Raw genomic sequence first — 27,649 nt, forward strand, 5'->3', positions numbered from 1 at the left:
GCCACATTTTGGTGATGAAGGTGACCTCTGGGGTGAGGTTGGTGTTGGTGTCCTAGATTTCTGTGGCATGTTTACTGAGGGAGCAGGTGTTGAGCAAGATGCAGTGTAGTGGTTCTGGGTTGTTGGCCAACAGTCTATTCTGTACCGCACGCAATGCCTATTGCAAGAAGTGCAACAGGAGAGGACATTTAGCCAGGGATTTTTAGGGATGGCGACAACCACCAAGTCAAAGCAGTTAAAGTGGAGAGCGAAGAACAACAGAAGTTCATTTATCAAGTGAAAAGTTCATGTAATGGTTCTGTTCCGGATTACCCTAAATGTAAAATACTACTCAATAACAAATCCATAGAAATGTTTGCAGACTCTTGTTCTCCCTTTATCTTGTTGAACGTGGGAGATTACATGAAATTTTTGGGTGATCAAAGTACAGTAATAATAAAACCAATTTTTCAACGTGTTCAAGGCAAGAATTAATCTGTTAAATGTTACATAGCTGTGTTAAGAGGTCTCACCCAACGGTGTGACTTTGGGGAACTTAATGACTCAATCTGGGAGGTAGTGGTGTTGGGTCCTATGTGGGTAGGCAGTCCTGTGAAGCAGGAGAAGTAGCGGTGGTGACACGCGAAAGGTCCCACGGTGGAGCGCGAGGAGGACGTGCTGCAACAGTGTTGAGTCCAGGAGCTTGTCTGTGGAGTAGCGGCAGATAGTGGGAGGAGCAGGGGTCCTAGCATTGGGCGCAGTCTAGGCGCAGACAGGCTTGTCTTTGTTGCGCTTTTAGTGCGCCAACAGTGCGTGGTCCTCTGCGTCTTTATTAAATAGGCCTCAGGGAGGGGCACTAGGAAAGGGGGAGTGGGACAGAGCGGGAAAAGGGCAGTACGGGAGGCGGGAAGAGGAGGGAGCGGGGAGAGGGGCCTTGGGGGAGGTGTTCAGGTAGCAGACACGTAGGCTGCTACCATTGGACTGCTGGCACAAGGTCTGCTGGCAAGAGGCAGACTTCTAGGACAGGAGTGGCCCAAGGCAGTGGTGGTAGAGAGGAGAGCAGGAGGATACACTTGATACATTGGATAATGTCTACAACTCTATTTGTCACATTTACAATAGTCCTTGCAGTCTGTTCCAGAGTATGATTTTAATCTGATCATTCGTGAGCCCAGCGAATGGCAGTTTGTTGAAACTCAGGAGCAACTAAGAAGTGCTAAACAAGAGACGTAGTTGTCAGTCATATGAGGAAAACAGTGCTGGAAAGGCTGCTGGAACCCTAAGAGTTTCAATGTTATTCAAAATTATTCTGGCCAAGTAATAGTCTTTATGGAGGGGGCTGAGGTTTCATATTTCTAGTGTGCTCCTAGTGAAAGCTTGAGTCTATATCATAACCAAAGTCTTCAGCTTACGCTTATCTTTATTTCCTGTTCATTTCACAGCAGCCAATAAACCATCTTTAGTAACGAAAACTACAGATGCCACGGAACTAGGGAAAAAACTACAAGTCCACAAACCAACGTCCTTCACAGTGAATAAATAGGATCAGCACTATCTTGACTGCCTCTTTCTTTACTCCTCCAGTCAAGATTAGTGCCTTCTAATTTGATAGCACATGCTGGCTAACATTGGGCGTAACCACTCAAAATAATGGCTCATTATATGGATGCATTTGCTCTGTTTGTGACATGCCCACAATTAACCCTGGTCAGGCTCGTTGTCAGAGTCCCGAATGGGACAGCATTACATCCTTAAATCAAGTGCTAATTTGAACCCCTCTCACTAGGTGCCCCATGCTACTGAGACTAGTGTGGTTGCAATAATTCTCATGCAGGTGTAGCTTTGGGAGTTGCTCCTCCCGTCCTTCACTGCATAATTGTGTTTATGTCTGGGGCAGCTTCCCCCATATTGATCAAGGGGTGGTATCTATAGTACAAAGTCAACAATGATGTCTCTGAGGCATTTAATCTGGTTGAGCATGAACAACATTGTGAGGAAGACTCCTTTGAATACTAATCTGAGAAAGGCCTTGTGAAGCCATCGACTATTTTATTCAGCAGTTCTTTAATAACACCTTTCCATGGCATTTAAGCACTTCACAGAATAATTAAGAACATATCTGCTTATTCCTGTAGGATAAGAATCTGAGGGTTCCCCCTCTACCTACCGAAGCTCAAGTGTGGCATCCGCAAAGGAAAAAGTAAGAAAGAAAGATGGGCACATTCCGATGACATGGACAAACTGTCAACTTCCTAGGGGATTGTGGGAATCATTTCTCAAAGCCTTGGAGTGGAAGCTCAGACTCTGATGGAAAATCTTGAGTACATCAGAATCGGATTCAGAGTTCAACAAATCAGACATTCTGTTCTCCAGGAGTTCCTGGAGGCTGACAAAAGGACCTGCCAAATGCAAGAGCTGCTCTTCAAGCAGACATCAAGCCCCTCTCGTAGTCCTTGGGGGTTAAGATCGGTCTGCTATCATTTGAACCAGAGAACACAGTACAAGCACAGTCGACAGAGTGGGCTCCTCCAACAGCGGTTGCTACATATGTGCAGTCTCACTGTAAGAAAACTAGCAACAAGAATGTTTGTAATACACTTAGAACATATTGCTGGAAACCCTCCTTACTGTACAAAGTATCAGATACCCTGGATGTGGATCTGAACATGAACACATTTATAACAAATGTACTTGTGACCCAAACAAAGGTATTGACAGGTCTTGGAGGGCATGACAAGACGAACTGCTGGATTTGCCAGGACCTTGGACTAAGATCCTTGAGCTGGTACACCAAGTCAAGTACATTCTGACCTAATGGTCTCAGAGGGCCACATGTCTGCTTGGCAATGCAAACTGCATCATTTTGGCAAAGAGGCACCTTTCCATCCTTATGCGCCTAAACCTCAATTTGACAGAGCTAGCTTTGGCTGAAGCAGGCCCGATTGCAGATAGACTCCTCTTTGGCGCACATTTTGTTAAAGACTTGGGGAAGATTGTTAACATCTTTAGGAGACTCCAACATAGCCACCTTTTTGGAGGGGCCAAATGAGCACGAGGCTTCAGAGGAGACACATTCTTCCCATCCAGCAGAGGAACAGGGAGGGGTTCCTTCAATTTCAGTGCAGAATTTACAAGTAACTATAATTTGTTTTTTATACATAATTTTGGGGGGCAGGTACATCAATCAGTTTGTTCATAATTAGAACAAGCTGACTCAAGATGCTGGGTCTTGGGTCTCAGGGTTTTCAGCTAGAATTTAACAGAACATGTTTTCAGTTTGGTATTAAATCTTTGAAAATTCAATGGCTGGATTCTCCATCTCCACTGCAAGAAGGAAGCTATCCATCTCTGAGATATCTGCTAAAGAAGATGACTAGATGGTCCGTATATACCTCAAAGATGCATATCCAGTGTTCGAAGTGGGTGGGATCTGAGGGGCACGACATGCAAATACTTTTTTAATTTAAGAAAAACATTTCACCTACTTTTTGTAAAAAGACAACCGTCCTGGACAGGTAATTCTGACAGTTGAAATGTTTCAGCTGAAATACAAGGCCTTTTACCAGGGTGACTGCTTGCTAGATAGAAATGTAAACGTGCAAAACAGGTTAATCTCCAAACGTAAAGGGTACTTAGAAGCCGGCATTGGCTTTAAGTAATGGAATCACTTGAAGTTTCTTGATGACAAACATTTATTCTTTTGAGTCGCATTGAAAGGGAGTTACCAGCTCAGCTAGGAATTGTGTGCTTTTAAAGGACAGTTATAAAAGAAAACTGCACTATGTACAGTCTGGGTATTACTAAAATCTATATTTTGGAAGCACCTTTTAAAATCGTAATCCTTTTTGCATATTTGGTAGCAGCCTCTTATTTGGTATGCAATGCAAGTTTGAAATAATTCACAGTGCTTTCTGTCACAGACCTGGAAGCACTAAACGTACACAAGTCATTATTCTCCACTGCACTGAACAGGATTCAATTCTGTGGCCATCTGGTTATACACATAGACCTCTGCAGGGCATTGACTAATCATAATGTACGATAGTGCATTTCCCACTGATTAACTGAACTTGCATTTCTTTTTCATTTATGGTGTGTGTTATTTATATGTAATTAACTGACAGTGAAAGAGCGAAAAAAGTTACAGAATATTTTTTAAGCTACGCCTTTGACACCACCCCCTCGCTCACTCACAAAATCCCCATTGCTCACAGCATCACAGTTCCCATACTTTTTAAAATTCACTTTGAACACTGCACATATCCCACAATCCCGATATTTGCCTCACACTGATTATTCCTTCAGTGCCAATTGAGAGGCCTCTGGTACGAGTACTCTACCCTCATGTTCGGTCTGTCAGTGCCCCTTTGGCATTTCATCAAGGGAATTAAGCCAGCGGTAGAGACACGGGGAACCAAGGGTGTTCGATTGATTGCTTATTTTAAGGATTTTACCTTCATGGCTCAGGACCCGACAGAATTGAAGTTTGGTCCCTGGAATATTCAGATAAAATTGCACTATAAGCAGACGACGCGCTCTTCTTTTTCTCTAACCCGTGGGTCACCGGACCGAGGGTGTTACAAATTCTGCGGGTGTTTGGCTACACGCCAACCCGTCCAAGTCGACACGCTTTCCTATCTGCGGGGATCAGGGTAGCCAGGACTGGGCCTCACAGCTGGTCATAGCAAATGAAGCGTTTAAATATCTTGGGGTTCATATTACCAGAAACCCTACTGTGGCGTGGTCGCTTAACATTGCACCTCTGCTTCCGGTGGTCCGGGATGAGACGCCGATATGGTCCCATCTTCCCCTGTCCTCATACGGTAGGTCCACGATTTTTAAAATAGTGTCCCTGCCACGTTTGCTGTACCGACTGCAAAACTACCCAAATCCAATCCAGCCGTCGTGGTCCCGTCAAATGAATGCACTCTTGAATAGCTTCCTCTGGGGCGGTTCGGGTGGCTCTGGCGACCTGTGTCCAATCTACTTACTGTGGGGGCATCGCAGCGGCAGACGTGCAGTCCTACTACTGGGCATCCCAGCTGCTCGTCATTAATGACTGGTGGTATAACCCGCACAATGACCAGGCTTACTCGGTGGAGAGACTCTTTTTGGAGGTGCATCCCTTGCTCGATCTCCTGTATAGCAACTCTACCCTGGGGGCCCTTCCCCCGGCCTATCGCACGGTGATACAGGTATGGAGGAGCGTCTCTAGGACCCTGGGTTGGTGGGGCATGCTGACGTGCGAGACCCCTCTCTGGCGGGGCACGTGCCTCCGGTTGGTCGCGACACTGCCCGGGTTCCCCAGATGGGATGATATAGGAATATCCAAGTTAGGTGATGTAATGCGTGGGCCCACACTTAAATCCTTCCAACGGCTGCAGGAGGAGTTTGATCTCCAAAAGTCCCAATTCCATAAATACCTTCAGCTTCGCCACGCCCTGTCTCCCCAGAATAAAAACCTTACCACTCTGCCAAAATGTCACCCATTGGAGGGTAGACTGTAGATGGGGGACCTCAGAGAACATCAAATTCGCCAACTCTACCAGGCACTGACCACACATTCTAAGACAAACCTACACCGGACGAGAGCAGCGTGGGAGGCGGATATACCGACCCTCTCAGATGATGACTGGACTGAGGCTCGCGCCAATCCCAGAGGTTCCGCGGTGTCCTCCAGATACCGTTTAATCCAGTTTAAATACTTACAACGGGTGTACTACACCCGTCTCCTGCTCTGGAAGATGGGAGCTATCCCATCCCACACATGCCTTAGATGCCAATCTGACAACGGCTCTTTTCTGCACATGGTCTGGGGCTGCATGGCTTTGCAACATTTCTGGTCGCTTGTGTTGTCCTGCCTGGGGCGGGTGCTAGGATGGGACCTCCCTGCAGATCCTCAACTAACTCTTCTCCATAGTATGGACGACATTGGGGGGGGAACATATACAAACGGCATTTGTTATTTCTGGGGCTTACTTTGGCCAAGCAGGACATAGCGCAACAGTGGAAGTCCTCTCCCCCCCCCCCGGGGGTGGCGGCCGGATATCCGCTTTAGACAAATGTACGTCAGCCGAAGTGGCGGTGTTTCAAGCCCGAGGATGCCCGCAGAAGCATGGGAAGATTTGGAAAGTATGGGCTACTTATCGGGGCATAGACCTCTCCCTCTTGTTACCATCAGCAGATTCAGACCCTATAGACACTTACTATTTAGTGGATCCTCACTTCAAGACGCGGATGGGACAATGTGGAGATATGCTTATATGTTTTTATGCCTGTACAATGTTTTCAGTGGGAAACGCGGTGCATGGGAGGGGGGTGGCGGGTGGTGGGTGTTGTTGGTTTAACTGCGACATTGCTCCTCAAATGCTACCCACATCAGAAGTTTCTATTTCTGTAATTCGTGACTTGCATGACCGTTATTTGCCGGGTGAACTCCCCTTTGGTTGTAAAATTTCAATAAAATTTATTGTAAAAAAAATAAAATAAATAAAAGCTTTGGAATTAACAGGCAGAGAATTATCACCCTGAAATGTTTTCTTTGATATTACCAGACGAGCTAAGACAGATTCAAAACCCTTTTCCTATCCCAGTTTCCTAACAATCCTACGTTGTGTGTAGTTTATTCCCTTAAATTGAATGGAGACTATACCAGAGATATTAGATTGGATGGAACAAGTCAGTTGATCCCTGCAATCCACAAACCACATTGATCAGGGACAGTGGCTATGTTTTCCAGGTGGATACGATGGCTTATGGCAGAAGCTGGAATTGATGCAACTTCTTTTGGGGCAAGTATTTATATGTATGCAGTCAACTGAACAGGTATGCACAACCTCTGACAGTACACACCCTTTGGCTGCCACTTTAAAATAAGGAACTGTGAAAGAGGATTGTCTGCAAGTAAGGTAAGATTTGGATCCATATTTATAAGCTTTTCCAACTTGCACATATAGGGCAGCAATGCAATGCTTTTACCAGTAGGATGAGTGTTCTAAAGAAATGCTGTGAGCGTATATTTGAGGCTACTTATAATGCTCCCAGAAAGCTGTATGATTTTATGCAAATAGAAGCAGAAGTCTGAAAGCAAGACTTGTAGCTTTTTGCTTTCGAAATAGAATGCACACAAACATTGTAACTCAAAAAAGGTTTTTGCTAAGCGATTGTGGGACCTTAGATACCATATTGCTGAGTCACCATTTAGCAAAGTATGGTAGACACGTCAATATGTGTATTTAATTTTTTTAAGAGTCATTTTGTAGAATTAGTGTAAAACTACAATGGGCAACAGGAGGATATATTAGTCACGAAAGTGCACCCGCAGTTATGTATCCGTACATTGGTGCAGAGTTATCACTCATGAATTCCAAAGAGTTTACCGAAGTAGATCTGAAAATTGTACTTCTAGCATACCTTTGGGAATTCCATTTTCGCTTGAGCAAATATATATGCATGGATTGGCTTAGGTTTAATCAGACTGATGAAACACCACTGAAAACAACTGGAGCATAAATGGAGACTGAGTCAGTACAATGCAGACAGGAGCACATTCTAATCTGCCTTGAGACGCTTCTACCAAATGATCCGGACCACCAAACGATTGGCAGACTGCATCGATGCCTGCACCAACAGAAACAATGAAATCTTCACCATTGTTTAGAGTTTCACCCCGATCCACCCCTCGCAGAACCTCTGTAACAACCTCTCAAACATTAAGCAACAAAATCACCACTATTTAGAGCAATTTCTACCCCACAACAGGACCCAAAATACCTCAAACACTTCCCTATCGTATCCAAAGAACTAGCAACTGTTTTGAAGTCCTCTTTTTTGCATGTATGCTTTGATTCCAGTCAGCAGTTTGATTTGGACCTGGGCGGTTTTTGGCAATACATTGATTGGACTTGTACGTTTAGATATTTGTTGAGTGTGAGTCACAGAGATTTAGCGCTGTCAATTAAGAGTGGGTTGCAGTCCAGACCTTTTAGAGAATTTAGCAAGGTTTAGATAGGATTATTGATGCTGGGTGGCGAGTTAAGCAGGAATTCTATTTTTATAGGGCTAAGCTTCTAATTGTGTATTGCTATTCAGTACTAAATGTGTCAAGAATCGGGAATAGTGTGATAATATCTTCAATCAAGGAGATTTTCAAACAGAGCAGGGTGTCTTTTGCATAGAATTGGAATGAACTAATCAATTGCCTCCGAAGAGAGGTTTTTAGTACATCTTGTTTGATGCGAGAGGGTGAGGATAGGTCTGGTAAGTTAATTTTTGGCATCCGTTTTCAAGGAACAAGTGGAACCAGTCCGGAATCTGGTATCTGATTCCCATTCTTGTTATCCATGTCAAACACCAGTGGCAGGTCGAGAAGAAGGATCAGACAGGAGCTGCTATACTCCAAAAATAATTGTAAACTGAGTTGTAACGCCAGATTTCAGAAATGTAGAAAAGGGTAATTTGAACATTTGTTTACCATGCTTCATCGACATTTACAGCACAATTGTCAATTTTTTTGCATTTCCAATAGTTACAGTTCTACATATACACATCTGCTAGAAACTCTGGTGCAAAATCTACTATGGTCAAAGTATTTTGTATGTTAGAGACATTTAGGGGCATAGTTAAAATGGGGAAAATTAAGTTACTATTTTCAGAAAGCAAAGTGTTGTTGGCTAAAAGGCTGGACAAGCTGAAATATAACAGATGACATAGCCAATTGGCAGCACCGGCCTCCAGTCTGCCATAGCTGATGTACTTGATATTTTTACATAAGGCATTCTTCACTATTGAAATTATTATCTACAAAGAATAAAAGTAAGGACATTTGTTTAACTTCCATCATACAAGTGCTAAACTAGGTATATTATAGCACGATCATTTAACAGAATGTGCGGAATCTGTAGGAGAGTAGGGTCTGCTTTCCTATGGTCACCCCACTTTTTGCTTTACTGGTTTTCGACTTTAATGTGGCTGTGGGCCTGCTAATCAGACCCACAGCCCAGCTGTTCTCTCTCTAAATTCATACCATGTACTTTAGGTACATCACCAATTGGGATTTGGGTCACTCTTGTGAGTCCCTGTACAGTGTACCATAGGTACCCAGGGCATAGGTGCACCCAAGGCCTACCAGAGGCTGCAGCATATCTTATGCCACCCCTGGCTGGCCATCCAAACTGACACAACTGGCTGATCACTCAGCTGGGGCAAAGTCGTGTAATCACCCCTTGCTTAGGTATAGTATTCCTATACCTACAATTATATATAGACACATATGCACCTATAAGTCACTCCTATGGCAGGCCTTAACAATCCTGAAGGCAGAGTGCTTGGTTTTATGTGAGATGGTGCTCTAGCATGAGCTGAGCCTGTCTGCAGCTTTCGGAATCATGTGCTTATAGCTGTTCTATGATATAGCCATACCATATACTCAAGTGCATTATAATCCTCGCGGTTATTGCTAACTTTGGTTTGGCTTTATCAAAACATGTCGTGTAAGGTGTCATACGCTTTGGAATACTACCCCCTAGCCAGTTCTGGTGACGGGGGTAGCATCCCACCCTTCTAGAGGGAGAAGACATGTTGTTCCTACTAATCCCGGTTAAAGTTAACCAGAGCCTCAGCATCACAAAATGGATGCTGCTGCCACAGACACAAGTCTGACCTCCTGCTGCTGGGAGTCTTTCCAGCGAGGGAGGCTTGGACAATAGGTTTCCTGTCTTGGGAGGTGCTAGCACCACCCCAGACAGGCCATAGTGTATTGGGGCAGGGAGGGCTGAATGAAATGAGACACTGCCTGGGGCACACAAGGTGTCCCATGCATAGTCCGGTTCAAACCGGTGCTGGGGCACTCCAGCCCCAGCTCTGGCGCGAAACTGGACAAAGGGAAAGGGGTGTAACCACCCCCTTCCCTGGTCCCACCCATAGGAGGGACCTAGCAGATAATCCAGCCCACCAGATCAGTATAAAGGTAGGAGCCGAGTCCCAAGACTTTAGATTTATCCTGACTGAAACTTGAAATGAAACTCTGGACCTTTGACGTTCTACCTGAAGATAGAAGACTGAAGAATCTCCCTTGTGGTCACGGAGTGACCACCCTGTGCAAGCAGGCACCATCAAGCGAACAACGGTTTGCTTTGTCGACGCTCCTGCCGGAGCCCGAGCACAGAGCCTGACCCGGACTTCCAGTCTTCCTTCAGCCCAATCCACAGCCACACCAAAGCTGTGACCCGTGGAGGCGATGCAAGACGTGGGACCGGCCATCTTGGAAAGCCAGCGAATTGCTTTCCGTGCAACTTCTGAGGCACCCTCGAAGTTTTGCATTGGGGATTGAGAAGCCCCAGCCCCGAGCACCAACTGCACCGAAGATCAGCCCTCCACACTCCACGAGTTCTGCGTGGGCCCCTTCTGCATTTTCCTGCTCGACGCGTCTGTCCGGTCACTTGCCCGTTGGCTAGTGGCCTCTGTGACGACGAACCTTTGAATTTACAACGCTGGTCTGGTTGCTCCAGACTGGCCCCTGCTTCCCTGAAAAGGAGAAGCCCATCAGACCTTGCTGGTCTGATCCAGAAGTCATCTTCGATTCCTGCGTGGGTTGCCTTTGCCAAGGCTTGTTGACTCCAATCCGGAAGCCGACACAACCGACAGCGAGAGCCTTCGTGGAACAGTCCGTATCCAGCTCCTGGTCGTCGTCGACACCTCCTGATCCACGTGGCTGCAGAGACAAGCTTCACGACATCACCTGATTGCATCCCGACAATGCCTGGTTCCTTCCTGGTTCCTTCCTGGTCACTGGCTAGTGACCCAGACTCTGTCCCCTCTGCTTTCAGGTACTCTTCATCCTTGATCCGCCCTTGGATCCAACCGGACACTTCTCTCCTGGTCGCCTGCAGCATCTTTCTCCAAGGCTCCATAGGGTTCAGCGACGAAACCCGACACACTTTGACACCTATGCACCCGCTTCCTGTGGGTGAGGTAACGCGAGTACTTCGGTGCTCCTGTGGGTATTTACTATCCTAGTGTCTAACTTTCAAGTAGCTTTCTCCTTGTCCATCGGGAAGTGACCTAAAAGAACTAGTTTACAATTCTTTCGTTCCCATTATAACTCTATGGTAACTCGCGTGTGTGTAAAAACACTGCACACGCATCCTGTGGGCCTCCTACTTCCTATCCTTTGGTAGTACAGTGTAGCCCCAGCGGTTCCCTAGGCCTATCCTTTGTTCGTGACGTGGTTCTTATACCACTATTTTAGTATATGGTTTTAAGTGCCCCTAGGGCTCTACTGTATTTTGTGCAACTTAATGTATGGTAATTGGGTATCTTGTTATGTGCTTGTGCCTCTGACCTCATAAAGAGCAGGGGTGTGGAATTTTTTAAAATATCTACTTGTCCATGGGGCAGGTTGCTTCATAAATCTACTTGTCCTGTAACAAAATCCACTTGTCCCTTTAGTGCTATGTAGGTTGGTGACAAATTATGGCAGCAATCTCATTATATAAGAGCTCTTGTACAGCCTCTTGATTATGCCAGGGCTCATACCATAGTAGTGTTTGAATACTAGCAATCCCTTTATGTTGCCAAGTTTCGGCAGATCTACATACTGGGACGGAAGGTAATGGTAAGCAATAGTTCAAGGGTTGGAATGCTCTTTTGAGTCTGTGCAAACCTACTAACTTGCATGTTTTAAGGGTGTTCAGCAACTCTTCTCTAATATTTCCCCACACAGAGAAATGTTGAAAATTTACTCCCGCTAATGGCAAGCGTAAACCTTCTTCCAGAGTTGAGGAAACAGTAGTTGGAGGGAAAATGAACTTGCAAACAATCAGGTTTTCGCATGAGCTAATCTACACATGCATATTTGCTCATGCTTAAATTCAGTTCACAAATATTTTCTAGGAGTAAAATTTCTTGCCCTACTACTGTAAATTCTTGTGAATTCACTAAAGCCATATAGCTGCACGTATTTCAAGGACATATAACAAGGGTGCACTTTTGAGACTTTCTTTAATAATTGGGCCACTAATTTGGTCTGGTGTTAACCATGACCTTTTGTGTTTATTAAAATGGTCTCTCTCTCTCTGTATCGGCTGGCTTCACTGTGAGTGACAGCATTCTGCACCTTTCACAAGGAGCACATCAGCACACAAAGTAGTTTTGTTCAGCGCCAATAACTAATGTGGCAGTGCGTGCTTTTTTGAGACCAAAAACAATTTTTGCTTTTGCCAATGTTTGTTATAATGGTGAGGGCCCGGCAGATCTCACGTCAATAAGGCTTTACAAAAACCATGCCAAAACAAGTCCCACATTGCCAAAACTAAAAAGCTGACCACCAATTTCAGACCTACTTTCAAACCTACTGGCTTTGCCATGCTTATTTATTTTTATGTTTCCCATAATCTTATTGAAATTGGTTACACTGTTTTTCCAATATGAATACTTTTTGTAAATACTAGCATGCATCAACACATTTTACTAAATGATGCTACAAAGAATTGGTAACTGAAAATTTACAGTAGTTTAGCAAAATGTTTTTCCCCCCTACTTTTAGGAACATTTTATATTGAAAGCAAAGGATCATTAATCTTGCTTTCAAGCTTCTGCAAATATTTGCATCTAATCAGAGAGCTTTCTGGCAGCATTATGCATAGCCTCATATTGCTAAACTTTGAAACCTTGTGTACACACTTCTATACTGGAACCATGTCAGTATTGCAGTCAGAATTTACATTTACTAGAGCGCTCGCCCTAATAATAAAGGCTTTAAATTAATGAACCATAAATACAAGTTTTAACAGCATTAACAAATACACACAAAAATTAACTTAACTGCAGGCAGTGCCCTTCCCTGACCCTTAATGTGGCACTGCAAACTGGCAGCCAAAGGGTTTGTGCTGCAGGGGGTTTGGCCTACTTGTCCGAAGGACAAAAATACACATTAAAACTTGTTGCCCTTGACCCCAAACAATATGTCCTGGGTGTCTGGCTATAGGAATTCCACATCCCTGAAAGAGTTCAGGGGATTGTGTTTAGTAATAAATACATATATTTTTATATATAGCCTGTGTGGTGTCCTTTCACTTGGTATTAAAGGGGTTGCATATGGTAAAACAGCTGGCTTCACATGCCCTCTTGAGTTTAGCCTAAGACTGCTTTGTCCATGCTACCACTAGGATAGCTGGTCTATAACGTTGACTTTACAACCATCACCATAAGGGTTGTTTGGACTGGTGCAAGGTGCTCACTAGAATAGTGAACATCATATACCAGGCCAACTTCTCACATAATCACACCATTATCACTCCAGTAATTTAATTATTCCACCAGTATGCACATTTCTGAAAGGAAATGATTTAGCTAACAGGCTAAAAGAATTATATTAGCTTGTTTTATGATGTGTTTGTAATGTAATTTTGCATCGTTGGATGCTGTAAATGTTTTGCCAAAGCCCTGTTTAAATGGTACTGGAGCAGATCCCAAAATGTGAGCATTTAACACACTGAGCCAACTAAATTGATAAAAACACTCCGAGGAATGTGTACTGCAAACAAAAGCAAATCACTAAGACAATAAGAAATACAACTTGTAAATGTTCCTAGCTAACAATAGGGGACAGTAGCTTAAGGGAACACTAACATTCTCTTAAAAAGATGCGGTGAGAGATTTTGCTTTAATTTTCTTTACTGCAGCTAAAAAAAAACAGAAACACATGCTCACAACACTACAAATCAGGTTACTATCCAAAAATGAATTAACAACAGTCTAGTCTATGGTATGTTATGTTATGTTTTGTTAGTACAGCTTGTATAGCGCGCAGCAGCTGCCCCAGCAAAGGGGCGTCCCGGCGCTGTAGCTAAGGAGTGTAAAGAATAGCACAGAAATCACAGATCATAAAAGCTAGCAGAAATGTCTAATTAGGCTGGAGGAAAAAGGAAAGTTTTAACAGCTTTCCTGAAAGCAAGTAAACAGTCCATGCCCCGCATCTGTTCCGGTAGAGAGTTCCGAGGCTTCCACCAGTTTGCCCTTTTCTTTGCCAACTAGAAACTCTTCTAAAGAAGCTAATTCCTCCAACTTTGAGTCTACCCGTAACAGGCCAAACAACGACATTCCACCCAAATTGTGCCCTATTGGAAATATAAATTGCACCATGTCCAGTGCGCCCAATGGAACAAAACTAATGGATCAGTTAGCTCTCCTGGCACCCTGTCTGCTTACTCAGGTAGATCTAGTAGTTTATCCTGACAGGTACATCAGGACCTGTGGATAATTTATGTGTACGTTTTCAAAACGTGTGCATACATACTACCATGTTGACCTCAATCAAGTTCCTGGAGCATTCCATATGCCGGGGGTCCTTTATTTTTCTGTCCAGAGGCTTTCAGAGGAGTACCTGGACATAGCCAACATCCTCCGATGCAAGCACACATTCATATAATGATCTCAGGAACTTCTTGTTGTGAGGAATCAACGTGTCCTCAACGTTCTCTGGCCTGCTATCCCGTACTAGGGTGGTGCCCTGGTATAGAGTAGAAAGATCACCCGATCTTTGTCTCCTGGTAGTACCTCTGAAGAGTGTGGCTTACAAGACTGTCTGGTGTCCTCTTTCAAATCCTTGGAGAACTGATTTTCTAAGCATCTTCCCTCTTCATAGGAAGGAAAAAGTGAATTATTTTATGGTTTGCCAGGAGGGTGACTGGTGGCTTGGCCTTGCCTGTCCCTCCGCCTCATAAAGCTGGCTCTTCAGTAGCCTCCCTCACCCCAAATGCTCTACATAAATGCATTACCGAGTTTATCAAATGGATTAATCTTATGAGAAAGATTTTCTCCAGATGTCCTCAGCTGTCTGCTTGTTCTTATCAGGCCTGTTCCCTCATCTTGAGGGAAGCTCAACTTCCCTTCTCCTCTCCTCCCCAGGGAAGGTACCAGCCAAGATGCAGAAGCCTCATACAACCACTTTCCAAAGGGTTTCATTGCTCCCTTATTTGTAAATGTTATAGACTTCTGTACTGATAAATCCAGTGCCTCAGCAAAGCCAGCATCAGTGGTACAGAATCTGTACTCCGATTCCCCCTTCCAAAACAAGGCAACACAATCCCTTGAAGCCATAGTATGACAATGTCAATAATATACCCTCTTTTTGATATGAGCACAAAAGTAAACAGAGAATTAAACAAGCATTGGAAATGCAATAGGTCTCGCATTAGGAAAGTTTGAGCTATTGGTCTTATAAATGACATTTGTTTTATTTATGTGTTGTTTTTTCAAATAGCTAAATTAATAGCTTCGTCATTTACAATGCCAATAGTTATAACTTTCGCAAATGTGACACCTATAGCATTTGTAATGCAACATGTTTTGTATTTACATGACTTAGATGTATTGATATTACAAATAACAATGGCTTTTAATTTTTTTAAATAATTAATACTTAAATAATGTATTTAATTTGTAATGGCAATAGTTTAAACTTTTGTAAATAACTTTTGTGAAGATTATGTTCAGTGTTTTTTATTGTGACGAAAATCTAAGAACAGAAGTGAAATATTGACATATTTTTGTGACATTTGTAATAAAGCTTTAAACATTGAGAGAACATATTTGAACTAGTTGTTGTTGAATGGTTGCACAGATTGATGCTGTGATGGCGCGGAGTGATGTTGTGGTGGCGACGAGTGTTGCTGTGGTGTTCAGTGATGCTGTGGTAGAGCATAGTGATGTTGTGGTACCCCTGAGTGGTGCTGTGGTGGTGCTGTAAGGTGGCAGCAGACATGTGCAGTCCTATTTCATGCTGTTCACCGCTGCTCTGAGGTGTCTATTTTTTTTAAAATTCTAGTGTAGACTGCTAACATACATATATGTGAGCGAAATTCCCCGATTAGATATTTCCCGTTAATCAAGAGTGCGAGCAAGCACGTGCAGTAAGATTCCCCGTTCAGTTTTTAGTGCAGGTATAGAAAGAGAGCAGACACGTGCAGGAGTATGGAATCCATCTTTGTTTTTTGCTGCTATGACCAGTGGTAGCTGGCATGTGCTGTCACGCCCCCCTTCAGTTCTTTCTGGTCAGTGGCAGACAGGGTATGGAAGCCATGTTTCTACCAGCCCTGCACAGAAGGCCGTGTATGCCCAACCGAACAGGTTGATTAATGTTCTGATATCTGTTAAGCCTCTTCTAAAAACTCAACTTAATATCTATGCACATGTAAAAAAACACCATCTCTTTTCCAACCTGGGAATGTAACATGCTGTAGGATTAGGTGAGGCAGCTAAACCCCGAGACCTCTCACAATCATTTGCAAACAGGAGCCTGGATTAAAGTATCGTTTGTTGTTTTTATTTCTGGCAGATTAGTTGGAATTACTGCTGCTTGGGATACTCCGAGCCCCCACGCGGCCAACCCCTGGCTGCTGCTCGCTGCATTTTCACGTTCACTGAAATAAAAACAACTTTATGGAGTTGTGAAGCCAGTAATACTTTCAGTCCAGAGCAAATTAATACACAAAGATAAGCTTGTGCGTGCCACAGCGATTTTTTTTTCATGGATTTATGAAATTATCTGGATAGAAAAGTTAAAACAAGTGAAACCATTTTGTGTCAATGAGCACGCGCTGGAGTCGGGCTGAGCTGAAAACCAACGAAAACAAGCGTGAAGCATATGGCGGGGAGCGGATTCCCTTCAAGTCTTCATGGCTCGTTGCTGTTTGGGAGGTGGGAGGGGAAGTAGGAGAGGGGGGAGTGATAGGGATGAAAGCGCTAGCGGCCGCCTGCTGCCAAATGGTGACCTGCAGAGCGCATGAAAGGTAGAAACTTTCGAGATAGGAATAAAGACGGAGGAATAAAGACACTGGAAAAGATTTTTTTAATGGCCTCTTCTGTACAATGGTGTATATATATATATATATATATATATATATATATATATATTAAAGTCCACAAAGCACCCACGTGCAGCACGCACTCCAGCCAGCTCTTTCCAGGTAAGGGAGGGAAGCGGGTACAACCAGCGTCAGCAGAGCCTGACGCGTTTCGGGCATCCGCCCTTCATCTGAGGCTTCTCTGCTCTGAACAAACTGCCAACACCAGGATTGCAGAAAGTAGTCCCTTTATTTATTGCAACATCCATCGCAAGGTATTCTGGGATCTGCAGTCCTGCCAAATAACACCCAAGTGGGCTGCAGGCAATTATTATCAGAAAATGTCACAATTCACGGGTGTCCCGTAAATATCCTTCCCCGTTCAAATCTTGAGCCTAGCTGCTCTACTCCGCCGATAAAAGTACCAGCAGAAGAGACGCTTCATATGCGGTGGTGCGAGCCCCGGCCGGGTCGGCCGTCCAATATTAAAGTCCACAAAGCACCCACGTGCAGCACGCACTCCAGCCAGCTCTTTCCAGGTAAGGGAGGGAAGCGGGTACAACCAGCGTCAGCAGAGCCTGACGCGTTTCGGGCATCCGCCCTTCATCTGAGGCTTCTCTGCTCTGAACAAACTGCCAACACCAGGATTGCAGAAAGTAGTCCCTTTATTTATTGCAACATCCATCGCAAGGTATTCTGGGATCTGCAGTCCTGCCAAATAACACCCAAGTGGGCTGCAGGCAGTTATTATCAGAAAATGTCACAATTCACGGGTGTCCCGTAAATATCCTTCCCCGTTCAAATCTTGAGCCTAGCTGCTCTACTCCGCCGATAAAAGTACCAGCAGAAGAGACGCTTCATATGCGGTGGTGCGAGCCCCGGCCGGGTCGGCCGTCCAATATTAAAGTCCACAAAGCACCCACGTGCAGCACGCACTCCAGCCAGCTCTTTCCAGGTAAGGGAGGGAAGCGGGTACAACCAGCGTCAGCAGAGCCTGACGCGTTTCGGGCATCCGCCCTTCATCTGAGGCTTCTCTGCTCTGAACAAACTGCCAACACCAGGATTGCAGAAAGTAGTCCCTTTATTTATTGCAACATCCATCGCAAGGTATTCTGGGATCTGCAGTCCTGCCAAATAACACCCAAGTGGGCTGCAGGCAGTTATTATCAGAAAATGTCACAATTCACGGGTGTCCCGTAAATATCCTTCCCCGTTCAAATCTTGAGCCTAGCTGCTCTACTCCGCCGATAAAAGTACCAGCAGAAGAGACGCTTCATATGCGGTGGTGCGAGCCCCGGCCGGGTCGGCCGTCCAATATTAAAGTCCACAAAGCACCCACGTGCAGCACGCACTCCAGCCAGCTCTTTCCAGGTAAGGGAGGTAAGCGGGTACAACCAGCGTCAGCAGAGCCTGACGCGTTTCGGGCATCCGCCCTTCATCTGAGGCTTCTCTGCTCTGAACAAACTGCCAACACCAGGATTGCAGAAAGTAGTCCCTTTATTTATTGCAACATCCATCGCAAGGTATTCTGGGATCTGCAGTCCTGCCAAATAACACCCAAGTGGGCTGCAGGCAGTTATTATCAGAAAATGTCACAATTCACGGGTGTCCCGTAAATATCCTTCCCCGTTCAAATCTTGAGCCTAGCTGCTCTACTCCGCCGATAAAAGTACCAGCAGAAGAGACGCTTCATATGCGGTGGTGCGAGCCCCGGCCGGGTCGGCCGTCCAATATTAAAGTCCACAAAGCACCCACGTGCAGCACGCACTCCAGCCAGCTCTTTCCAGGTAAGGGAGGGAAGCGGGTACAACCAGCGTCAGCAGAGCCTGACGCGTTTCGGGCATCCGCCCTTCATCTGAGGCTTCTCTGCTCTGAACAAACTGCCAACACCAGGATTGCAGAAAGTAGTCCCTTTATTTATTGCAACATCCATCGCAAGGTATTCTGGGATCTGCAGTCCTGCCAAATAACACCCAAGTGGGCTGCAGGCAGTTATTATCAGAAAATGTCACAATTCACGGGTGTCCCGTAAATATCCTTCCCCGTTCAAATCTTGAGCCTAGCTGCTCTACTCCGCCGATAAAAGTACCAGCAGAAGAGACGCTTCATATGCGGTGGTGCGAGCCCCGGCCGGGTCGGCCGTCCAATATTAAAGTCCACAAAGCACCCACGTGCAGCACGCACTCCAGCCAGCTCTTTCCAGGTAAGGGAGGGAAGCGGGTACAACCAGCGTCAGCAGAGCCTGACGCGTTTCGGGCATCCGCCCTTCATCTGAGGCTTCTCTGCTCTGAACAAACTGCCAACACCAGGATTGCAGAAAGTAGTCCCTTTATTTATTGCAACATCCATCGCAAGGTATTCTGGGATCTGCAGTCCTGCCAAATAACACCCAAGTGGGCTGCAGGCAGTTATTATCAGAAAATGTCACAATTCACGGGTGTCCCGTAAATATCCTTCCCCGTTCAAATCTTGAGCCTAGCTGCTCTACTCCGCCGATAAAAGTACCAGCAGAAGAGACGCTTCATATGCGGTGGTGCGAGCCCCGGCCGGGTCGGCCGTCCAATATTAAAGTCCACAAAGCACCCACGTGCAGCACGCACTCCAGCCAGCTCTTTCCAGGTAAGGGAGGGAAGCGGGTACAACCAGCGTCAGCAGAGCCTGACGCGTTTCGGGCATCCGCCCTTCATCTGAGGCTTCTCTGCTCTGAACAAACTGCCAACACCAGGATTGCAGAAAGTAGTCCCTTTATTTATTGCAACATCCATCGCAAGGTATTCTGGGATCTGCAGTCCTGCCAAATAACACCCAAGTGGGCTGCAGGCAGTTATTATCAGAAAATGTCACAATTCACGGGTGTCCCGTAAATATCCTTCCCCGTTCAAATCTTGAGCCTAGCTGCTCTACTCCGCCGATAAAAGTACCAGCAGAAGAGACGCTTCATATGCGGTGGTGCGAGCCCCGGCCGGGTCGGCCGTCCAATATTAAAGTCCACAAAGCACCCACGTGCAGCACGCACTCCAGCCAGCTCTTTCCAGGTAAGGGAGGGAAGCGGGTACAACCAGCGTCAGCAGAGCCTGACGCGTTTCGGGCATCCGCCCTTCATCTGAGGCTTCTCTGCTCTGAACAAACTGCCAACACCAGGATTGCAGAAAGTAGTCCCTTTATTGGGTGTTATTTGGCAGGACTGCAGATCCCAGAATACCTTGCGATGGATGTTGCAATAAATAAAGGGACTACTTTCTGCAATCCTGGTGTTGGCAGTTTGTTCAGAGCAGAGAAGCCTCAGATGAAGGGCGGATGCCCGAAACGCGTCAGGCTCTGCTGACGCTGGTTGTACCCGCTTCCCTCCCTTACCTGGAAAGAGCTGGCTGGAGTGCGTGCTGCACGTGGGTGCTTTGTGGACTTTAATATTGGACGGCCGACCCGGCCGGGGCTCGCACCACCGCATATGAAGCGTCTCTTCTGCTGGTACTTTTATCGGCGGAGTAGAGCAGCTAGGCTCAAGATTTGAACGGGGAAGGATATTTACGGGACACCCGTGAATTGTGACATTTTCCGATAATAACTGCCTGCAGCCCACTTGGGTGTTATTTGGCAGGACTGCAGATCCCAGAATACCTTGCGATGGATGTTGCAATAAATAAAGGGACTACTTTCTGCAATCCTGGTGTTGGCAGTTTGTTCAGAGCAGAGAAGCCTCAGATGAAGGGCGGATGCCCGAAACGCGTCAGGCTCTGCTGACGCTGGTTGTACCCGCTTCCCTCCCTTACCTGGAAAGAGCTGGCTGGAGTGCGTGCTGCACGTGGGTGCTTTGTGGACTTTAATATTGGACGGCCGACCCGGCCGGGGCTCGCACCACCGCATATGAAGCGTCTCTTCTGCTGGTACTTTTATCGGCGGAGTAGAGCAGCTAGGCTCAAGATTTGAACGGGGAAGGATATTTACGGGACACCCGTGAATTGTGACATTTTCTGATAATAACTGCCTGCAGCCCACTTGGGTGTTATTTGGCAGGACTGCAGATCCCAGAATACCTTGCGATGGATGTTGCAATAAATAAAGGGACTACTTTCTGCAATCCTGGTGTTGGCAGTTTGTTCAGAGCAGAGAAGCCTCAGATGAAGGGCGGATGCCCGTAACGCGTCAGGCTCTGCTGACGCTGGTTGTACCCGCTTCCCTCCCTTACCTGGAAAGAGCTGGCTGGAGTGCGTGCTGCACGTGGGTGCTTTGTGGACTTTAATATTGGACGGCCGACCCGGCCGGGGCTCGCACCACCGCATATGAAGCGTCTCTTCTGCTGGTACTTTTATCGGCGGAGTAGAGCAGCTAGGCTCAAGATTTGAACGGGGAAGGATATTTACGGGACACCCGTGAATTGTGACATTTTCTGATAATAACTGCCTGCAGCCCACTTGGGTGTTATTTGGCAGGACTGCAGATCCCAGAATACCTTGCGATGGATGTTGCAATAAATAAAGGGACTACTTTCTGCAATCCTGGTGTTGGCAGTTTGTTCAGAGCAGAGAAGCCTCAGATGAAGGGCGGATGCCCGAAACGCGTCAGGCTCTGCTGACGCTGGTTGTACCCGCTTCCCTCCCTTACCTGGAAAGAGCTGGCTGGAGTGCGTGCTGCACGTGGGTGCTTTGTGGACTTTAATATTGGACGGCCGACCCGGCCGGGGCTCGCACCACCGCATATGAAGCGTCTCTTCTGCTGGTACTTTTATCGGCGGAGTAGAGCAGCTAGGCTCAAGATTTGAACGGGGAAGGATATTTACGGGACACCCGTGAATTGTGACATTTTCTGATAATAACTGCCTGCAGCCCACTTGGGTGTTATTTGGCAGGACTGCAGATCCCAGAATACCTTGCGATGGATGTTGCAATAAATAAAGGGACTACTTTCTGCAATCCTGGTGTTGGCAGTTTGTTCAGAGCAGAGAAGCCTCAGATGAAGGGCGGATGCCCGAAACGCGTCAGGCTCTGCTGACGCTGGTTGTACCCGCTTCCCTCCCTTACCTGGAAAGAGCTGGCTGGAGTGCGTGCTGCACGTGGGTGCTTTGTGGACTTTAATATTGGACGGCCGACCCGGCCGGGGCTCGCACCACCGCATATGAAGCGTCTCTTCTGCTGGTACTTTTATCGGCGGAGTAGAGCAGCTAGGCTCAAGATTTGAACGGGGAAGGATATTTACGGGACACCCGTGAATTGTGACATTTTCTGATAATAACTGCCTGCAGCCCACTTGGGTGTTATTTGGCAGGACTGCAGATCCCAGAATACCTTGCGATGGATGTTGCAATAAATAAAGGGACTACTTTCTGCAATCCTGGTGTTGGCAGTTTGTTCAGAGCAGAGAAGCCTCAGATGAAGGGCGGATGCCCGAAACGCGTCAGGCTCTGCTGACGCTGGTTGTACCCGCTTCCCTCCCTTACCTGGAAAGAGCTGGCTGGAGTGCGTGCTGCACGTGGGTGCTTTGTGGACTTTAATATATATATATATATATATATATATATCCTGTCTGTAAGCAGTCCTAATGGCGGCAGACATCGGACTCGTGACCATGGAGATAAAACGCTCGCTGTGCCATCGTATCCAAGTTGCACATCACTAATGGGATCTAATAATAACAAGAGGTATTAATGCGCCCGCAAGAGGTGGAGAATAAGGCTGGCTTTAGACTTAGCTCAGAGCCCTACATAGGATGTAGGAATCTAGAACACATCGATGCGGTCGGATACACGAAATCAGGGCGGTGCCTGCAGAGTTAATGGAACATTATAACTTAAACTGTGGCTATGCCATAAGAAGGAGGCGTATTGGGGGTAGTTCGGGTCAACCCTCCGGAATTCTTGTGGCGGCTGATGCTATTGTGGGGCCATTTGGCTATTCCCAGTCAGCACAAAATATTAGTTACTTTAGTGCTGGTGACAGCATGATGATATAATACTCAGAAATGTGGCAGTATTATTTTTCGGGGCCAGTCGATGGTGGTGAAACTGGAGACGAGAAGACACGGCACTTTCATTGTTTTATGACATGATTTTGTTGTGAACGCAATTTAGAAATTAAATAAACGATCCGAAATAAAATACTGAATCAACAATCGTGTTCAGCAGAGGCCTCCCTAAATATTTCTACTCGCATTATAAGGGTGATGGTTGACAAACATATCAACGGCATATTCCTCTGTAGTGAACACGGCCTGGCGGCCGTGAAACTGAAAGCACGGCCGACCGGCCGTGAAAAAGCCTTTGATGCAGCAGGGGGCAATTAGGGGAGGAGAATGGCTGGGCTGAGGCAGAGCGCAAAGCCTTTGATGCAGCATGGGGCGGAGCGGGAAGAGCTGCTGGCGGCACCAAGCTGACGATTTGATGCTGTGCACACGCATTTTAACTCATTGCGCTTGTGCATTGAGTTAAAAGCGCACATGCACAGCATCAAATCGTCAGCTTGGTTAAACTCTGGATAAGCCCCTATAGTCTCGCAAGCTCAATGCGCATGCGCATTGACAGGCGAGACCTAAAAATAGATTTAGATGATCTGACAGCTGCTCCCAAGTACAAGAAAGTGAGTGTGGCTTTCCTATGTGTAAATACACTGCGATTCTCTTGGCGCATAAGGTCTATGAAAGTCTTGGAAAAGCAATCTAAAGGCTCAGTGCAGAGGGGACTTGGGAGGCACAAAAGAATAAGCTGGTTAGACAAACCTCAGTACTTCTGCCTGCTACATTTTAAAACTGCAGGGCACAGCACTGCAAATAGATCTCGAGAGGACACGGACGGGTTGCAGTCCAGAGAAGGCTCGGCACTGCTGTTCCAGTGTTCAGACAGGCTAATCTGCAGAAGAACACCTTGATCGTGGCACGAGCCGCCACCTGTTCTCCAGCCTACAGTCCATGGACATTATATGCCCAGCGTCAAAGTAAAACAGCGAATGAGATTAAGGCACCAACAATAACAAATCAGTACAAACTGAATAAAATTGAAACCGTTGGAATCTGGTAATAGCTTCGCACTACAGCCTACTTGACAATTGAATACTGGCACACTACTTATGTTAGGCAGCAGCAGAGAAAGAGATGGACTGGGGGCAATCGTGGGGTTACCAGTGACAGGACTATTGTTTTTAGGTTTTTAATGGCCACATGATTTGTAGTTTTGGGCCGACAGGTTCTTGAATGTTGAGGTTTTCTTTTCTATATTAATCTTGTCTGCTGAGATTTGCAATAAAATAAGTAGAAGGGTACTCCTTGCCTCACATATAGAACAGCTATCTGAATGGTCTCTTACTACAGGACCATGATAGTACAATGTAGTTTAGAAAAAACGCTCCATTTATCTGTGTCAAGTAATTGCAACATGTATTCATGTTTCCCCTTTCTTGCTCATTTTGAATTGACTATGTACAATGCTTGACGGAGGCCACAAGTGGCTATTGAAATTTATGTTGGACTTAGCCGAAATTTCAATATTCTGTCAGGGTAATGATACAGCAGAAAATTGCTTCTCATGGATGTCTCTAATAACTTGGTTTGGGTGAAGTAGTTACAGTAACATGTCTTTGAAAAATGTGCCTACTCCGAGAAAATTAAACTTCCTAAAACATTAATAAATCAAGTGTCTTGTGAAGTGTGACTTCTAACCCTTAAGGGTCTCATGACAGGCGTGGGATGCTGATTCGTCGGAGGCACTGTGGTATAGTCGAAGAACCAGGTCTTGAAGCCCTTCCTGAATTAAGGCAGTGACGGTGATTGCCAGAGACGGAGGCAGGGTGTCCCATGTCTTTGCTGTAAGGTAGGAGAAGGAACTTGCAGATACGTGGGACAGTGGCAATTGTCAGGGCCAATAGGGCGGCGTAGAGGTTTCTGGTGGGTGCATGGAATGCGAGGCAGCGGTTGAGGTACGCAGGACCCGTTTCGTGTCCTGTAGGGCTTTGTAGGCACGTGAGAGGAGGTTAAAAGTGATTCTTTCGTTGATTGGGAGCCAATGGAGGTCTCTCAAGTGGCTGGTGATGTGGCGGTGGATATTGAGGATGAGTCTGGTGAAGGTGTTTTGAATATTCTGTAGGTTCTGGATGAGTTTCTGGGTGATGCCGGCATAGAGTGCATTGCCGTAGTCTAGCCTGCCGCTGATGAGTGCGTGAATGACCGGCTTTCGGGACTTGTTGGGAATCCACTTTAAGATCTTTTGGAGCAAGCGTAGCGCGTGGAAGGAAGATGATGAGACGACGTTGATCTGGCAGTTCATGGTGAGCGAGGAGTCCAAGATGATGCTGAGGTTTCTGGTGTGGTTTGTGGGTATGGTTCCAAGTGCTGCTGGCCACCAAGAGTCGTCCCAGGCGAAGGGGGTGGAGCCCATGATGAGGACTTTAGTCTTCTCTGAATTGAGCTTGAGGCAGCTGTTCTTTAACCAGGTGGCGACAGTATTCATCCCGTCATGGTGACTGTGTGTTGGTTGGTGAGGGAGAGGATCAGCTGGGTGTCATCGGCGTAGGAGATGATGTTGACAGTGGTTGCTGATGATGGCTGCGAGCTGGACCATGCAGATATTGAAGAGAGTGGGGCTTAGGAGGAGCCCAAAGGCACTCTGTAGATATCTCTGTGGGTTCAGAGTGTAACAGTGGTAGTCTGACTCTCTGTGTTCAGCCTGTGAAGAAACAGCGGATCCATTCCAGGGCTTGCATAGGGTGCAGTGAGAGACAGTTTTGAAGGTGGCCGAGGGGTCCAGGAGGAAGCTCATACTCTCCGTACGGCTGTTGCAAAATGTACCAACATTCTACAGTTTTAGGTCTTGCAAACCATCACATACTATGCTATGTTGTTACAATAAAGAGCCTCAATATTTGAATCTGCAAGGCCATCCAAGTTACTGCATCCATTGCTTGATCGCACTGGCACATGCAAGGTTTTGCTGTATAATGTTGGACTATGATGTTACTATGTAATTAAAAGCACTGCTACTACAATTTAGCAATAAAATAAAAAAGGTATCTGAAATCTAGAAGTACCCTGATGCTTACCTTTCAACTGGCTGGAGAGCCGCCTCCCCACCTCCTTTCTCCTCCAGGGCCAAGAGATCCTCCTGTGTCAGTCGGACCAGCCTCACACCTGCCAGTTTCAGCAAGGGTGAATGGTGCTGAGCAGCCCCCAGAATGTACCGTAGCTGCTGCGACAGAATCCAGCCTTCCCAGGCCATGTTTACAAAAGGGTAGGCAGCAAGGAAGGCCTTATAAAACCTCTTCCAAGAAGACGCAGGTGGGTGAATAGCATACTCATCCTCCTCTCGCAGTCTGGTTACCAACTTCTCCAGCTTGGATTTCAGGTAGGGAAGCAAGACTAGGAAGATGAGGGATTTCCAATAGTGGGTCCTGGGTAGCCCGGCACCAGCTAGCCTCTGTATGTCCTCGCCCAGGACCACTCTTTTCAGACCATAAAAGTTTTCTGAGAAGGAGGCGCTAAGTTTGGTTAGGTAATGTTGTTGAAGAAGCAGATCAAGCAAGGAATAGAACTCATCAAACCACCTCCACAGGGAGCCATATCGAGCAGGGTTGGACTCCGCAAGGACCTGACAACAAAGAACAAAAATAGATTAAGTATGAGTTTCAATGCACTAACTCGTAACCAAAGGAATATAGTTTTGTTGTAATAAAATAGGATGAATCAAAGCTTTATCTCGATTGAACTTTAATTCCAGGAGAAACCCAGAACAAACCCTACCAGACGCAGCTGGTTAAACTGTCACTGCCTCACTCCATAATGACCTCAGACATAGAACACTAATACATCAGAGGTGACATAACCCAGCCCAGCATAATACATTCTAACCGACCATGTATTATTTTTTACCATTTCATTGTAATTTTTAATTATTATGCCATGGTGGTTACAAATTTAATTGTCTTTTTAGCTTGTAAATATGTTGATTACTTTTAACTCTATATTTATTCAAAATGTGTGATGATTTTATTGGCCGTAATACCATGACTCAAATATGATGATGTATACCGGGATGAACTGAACTGATAATGTAATGTAATTCTGAGTACACACCCCATATCCCACCTGTGTTTTTGATTATTATAAAATTGTATTTTAATGAATTTTAATTGTATATCTTTTATGATGCAATTGCAACGAAATAAAGATTAAAAGCTGAAAGCATTCTAATACAATATAACATATCTACCCATCTTACACTACAAAAACATTTCTGTTTTCCCCCTGTTTGCCATTATCTTAATATATGTACAGCATTTCTTGTCGAAATACTCCTGCGGTTCAGTCTATAAATAAGGAAGTGCAGACCTCACAGCCCTGGGCATTCTCTATCAGCCATGTACTCAAGAACCTGCCCTGACCCAACCGACCCACACAACTGTGACTCCATAGAAGGCCTCACATTGATCTACTGAATCTGGAAAAAGTGATCACTGCCCTACTGACATTCCACTTTAGAAGACCACAGTGTCTTGTACCGAGCATGGCATAGTGACCGCACCAGCCGACATCAGGAATGACTGGTCATTGGCTGCTGACCCTAACTCTCTCACAGTATTGATCCTCCTCGATCCCTCGTCTACATTTGATCGAGCTGATCATTTCAATAACCTCCAAGCAGTCCCAAACCTCTTGTACCACATGGGAGACATTGTCTCCATGCTGGTTCATGGCAGCTTTATCCTGTCCTTTGGCAAGACACACATCATGTATGGATGCAGTGGCATGCAGGAAAGGGGCCTGGTAGCATCTAGCAGCGACCACAGGGATGTGTAGGGTGTATTCATCATAACTCCTTTTGGTGGTCAGTCTCTGTATTCTGCTAACTT

The 27,649-nt window shown here is 45.9% G+C and overlaps 1 protein-coding gene across 2 annotated transcripts in view; it reads right to left on the bottom strand.

The window, feature by feature from the left end:
• PEX12 (peroxisomal biogenesis factor 12) overlaps positions 1-27,649 on the bottom strand; it is a 68,347-nt gene that overhangs the window by 22,427 nt on the left and 18,271 nt on the right. For both annotated transcript variants that reach the window (XM_078679613.1, XM_078679614.1), the window contains one exon: positions 25,844-26,388. In XM_078679613.1, the coding sequence (XP_078535739.1) occupies positions 25,844-26,388 (545 nt within the window). The remainder of the gene's footprint in view (positions 1-25,843; positions 26,389-27,649) is intronic.

Source organism: Lissotriton helveticus, chromosome 3_1 (genome assembly GCF_964261635.1).
Source record: "Lissotriton helveticus chromosome 3_1, aLisHel1.1, whole genome shotgun sequence".
Classification (NCBI taxonomy): Eukaryota; Metazoa; Chordata; class Amphibia; order Caudata; family Salamandridae; genus Lissotriton; species Lissotriton helveticus.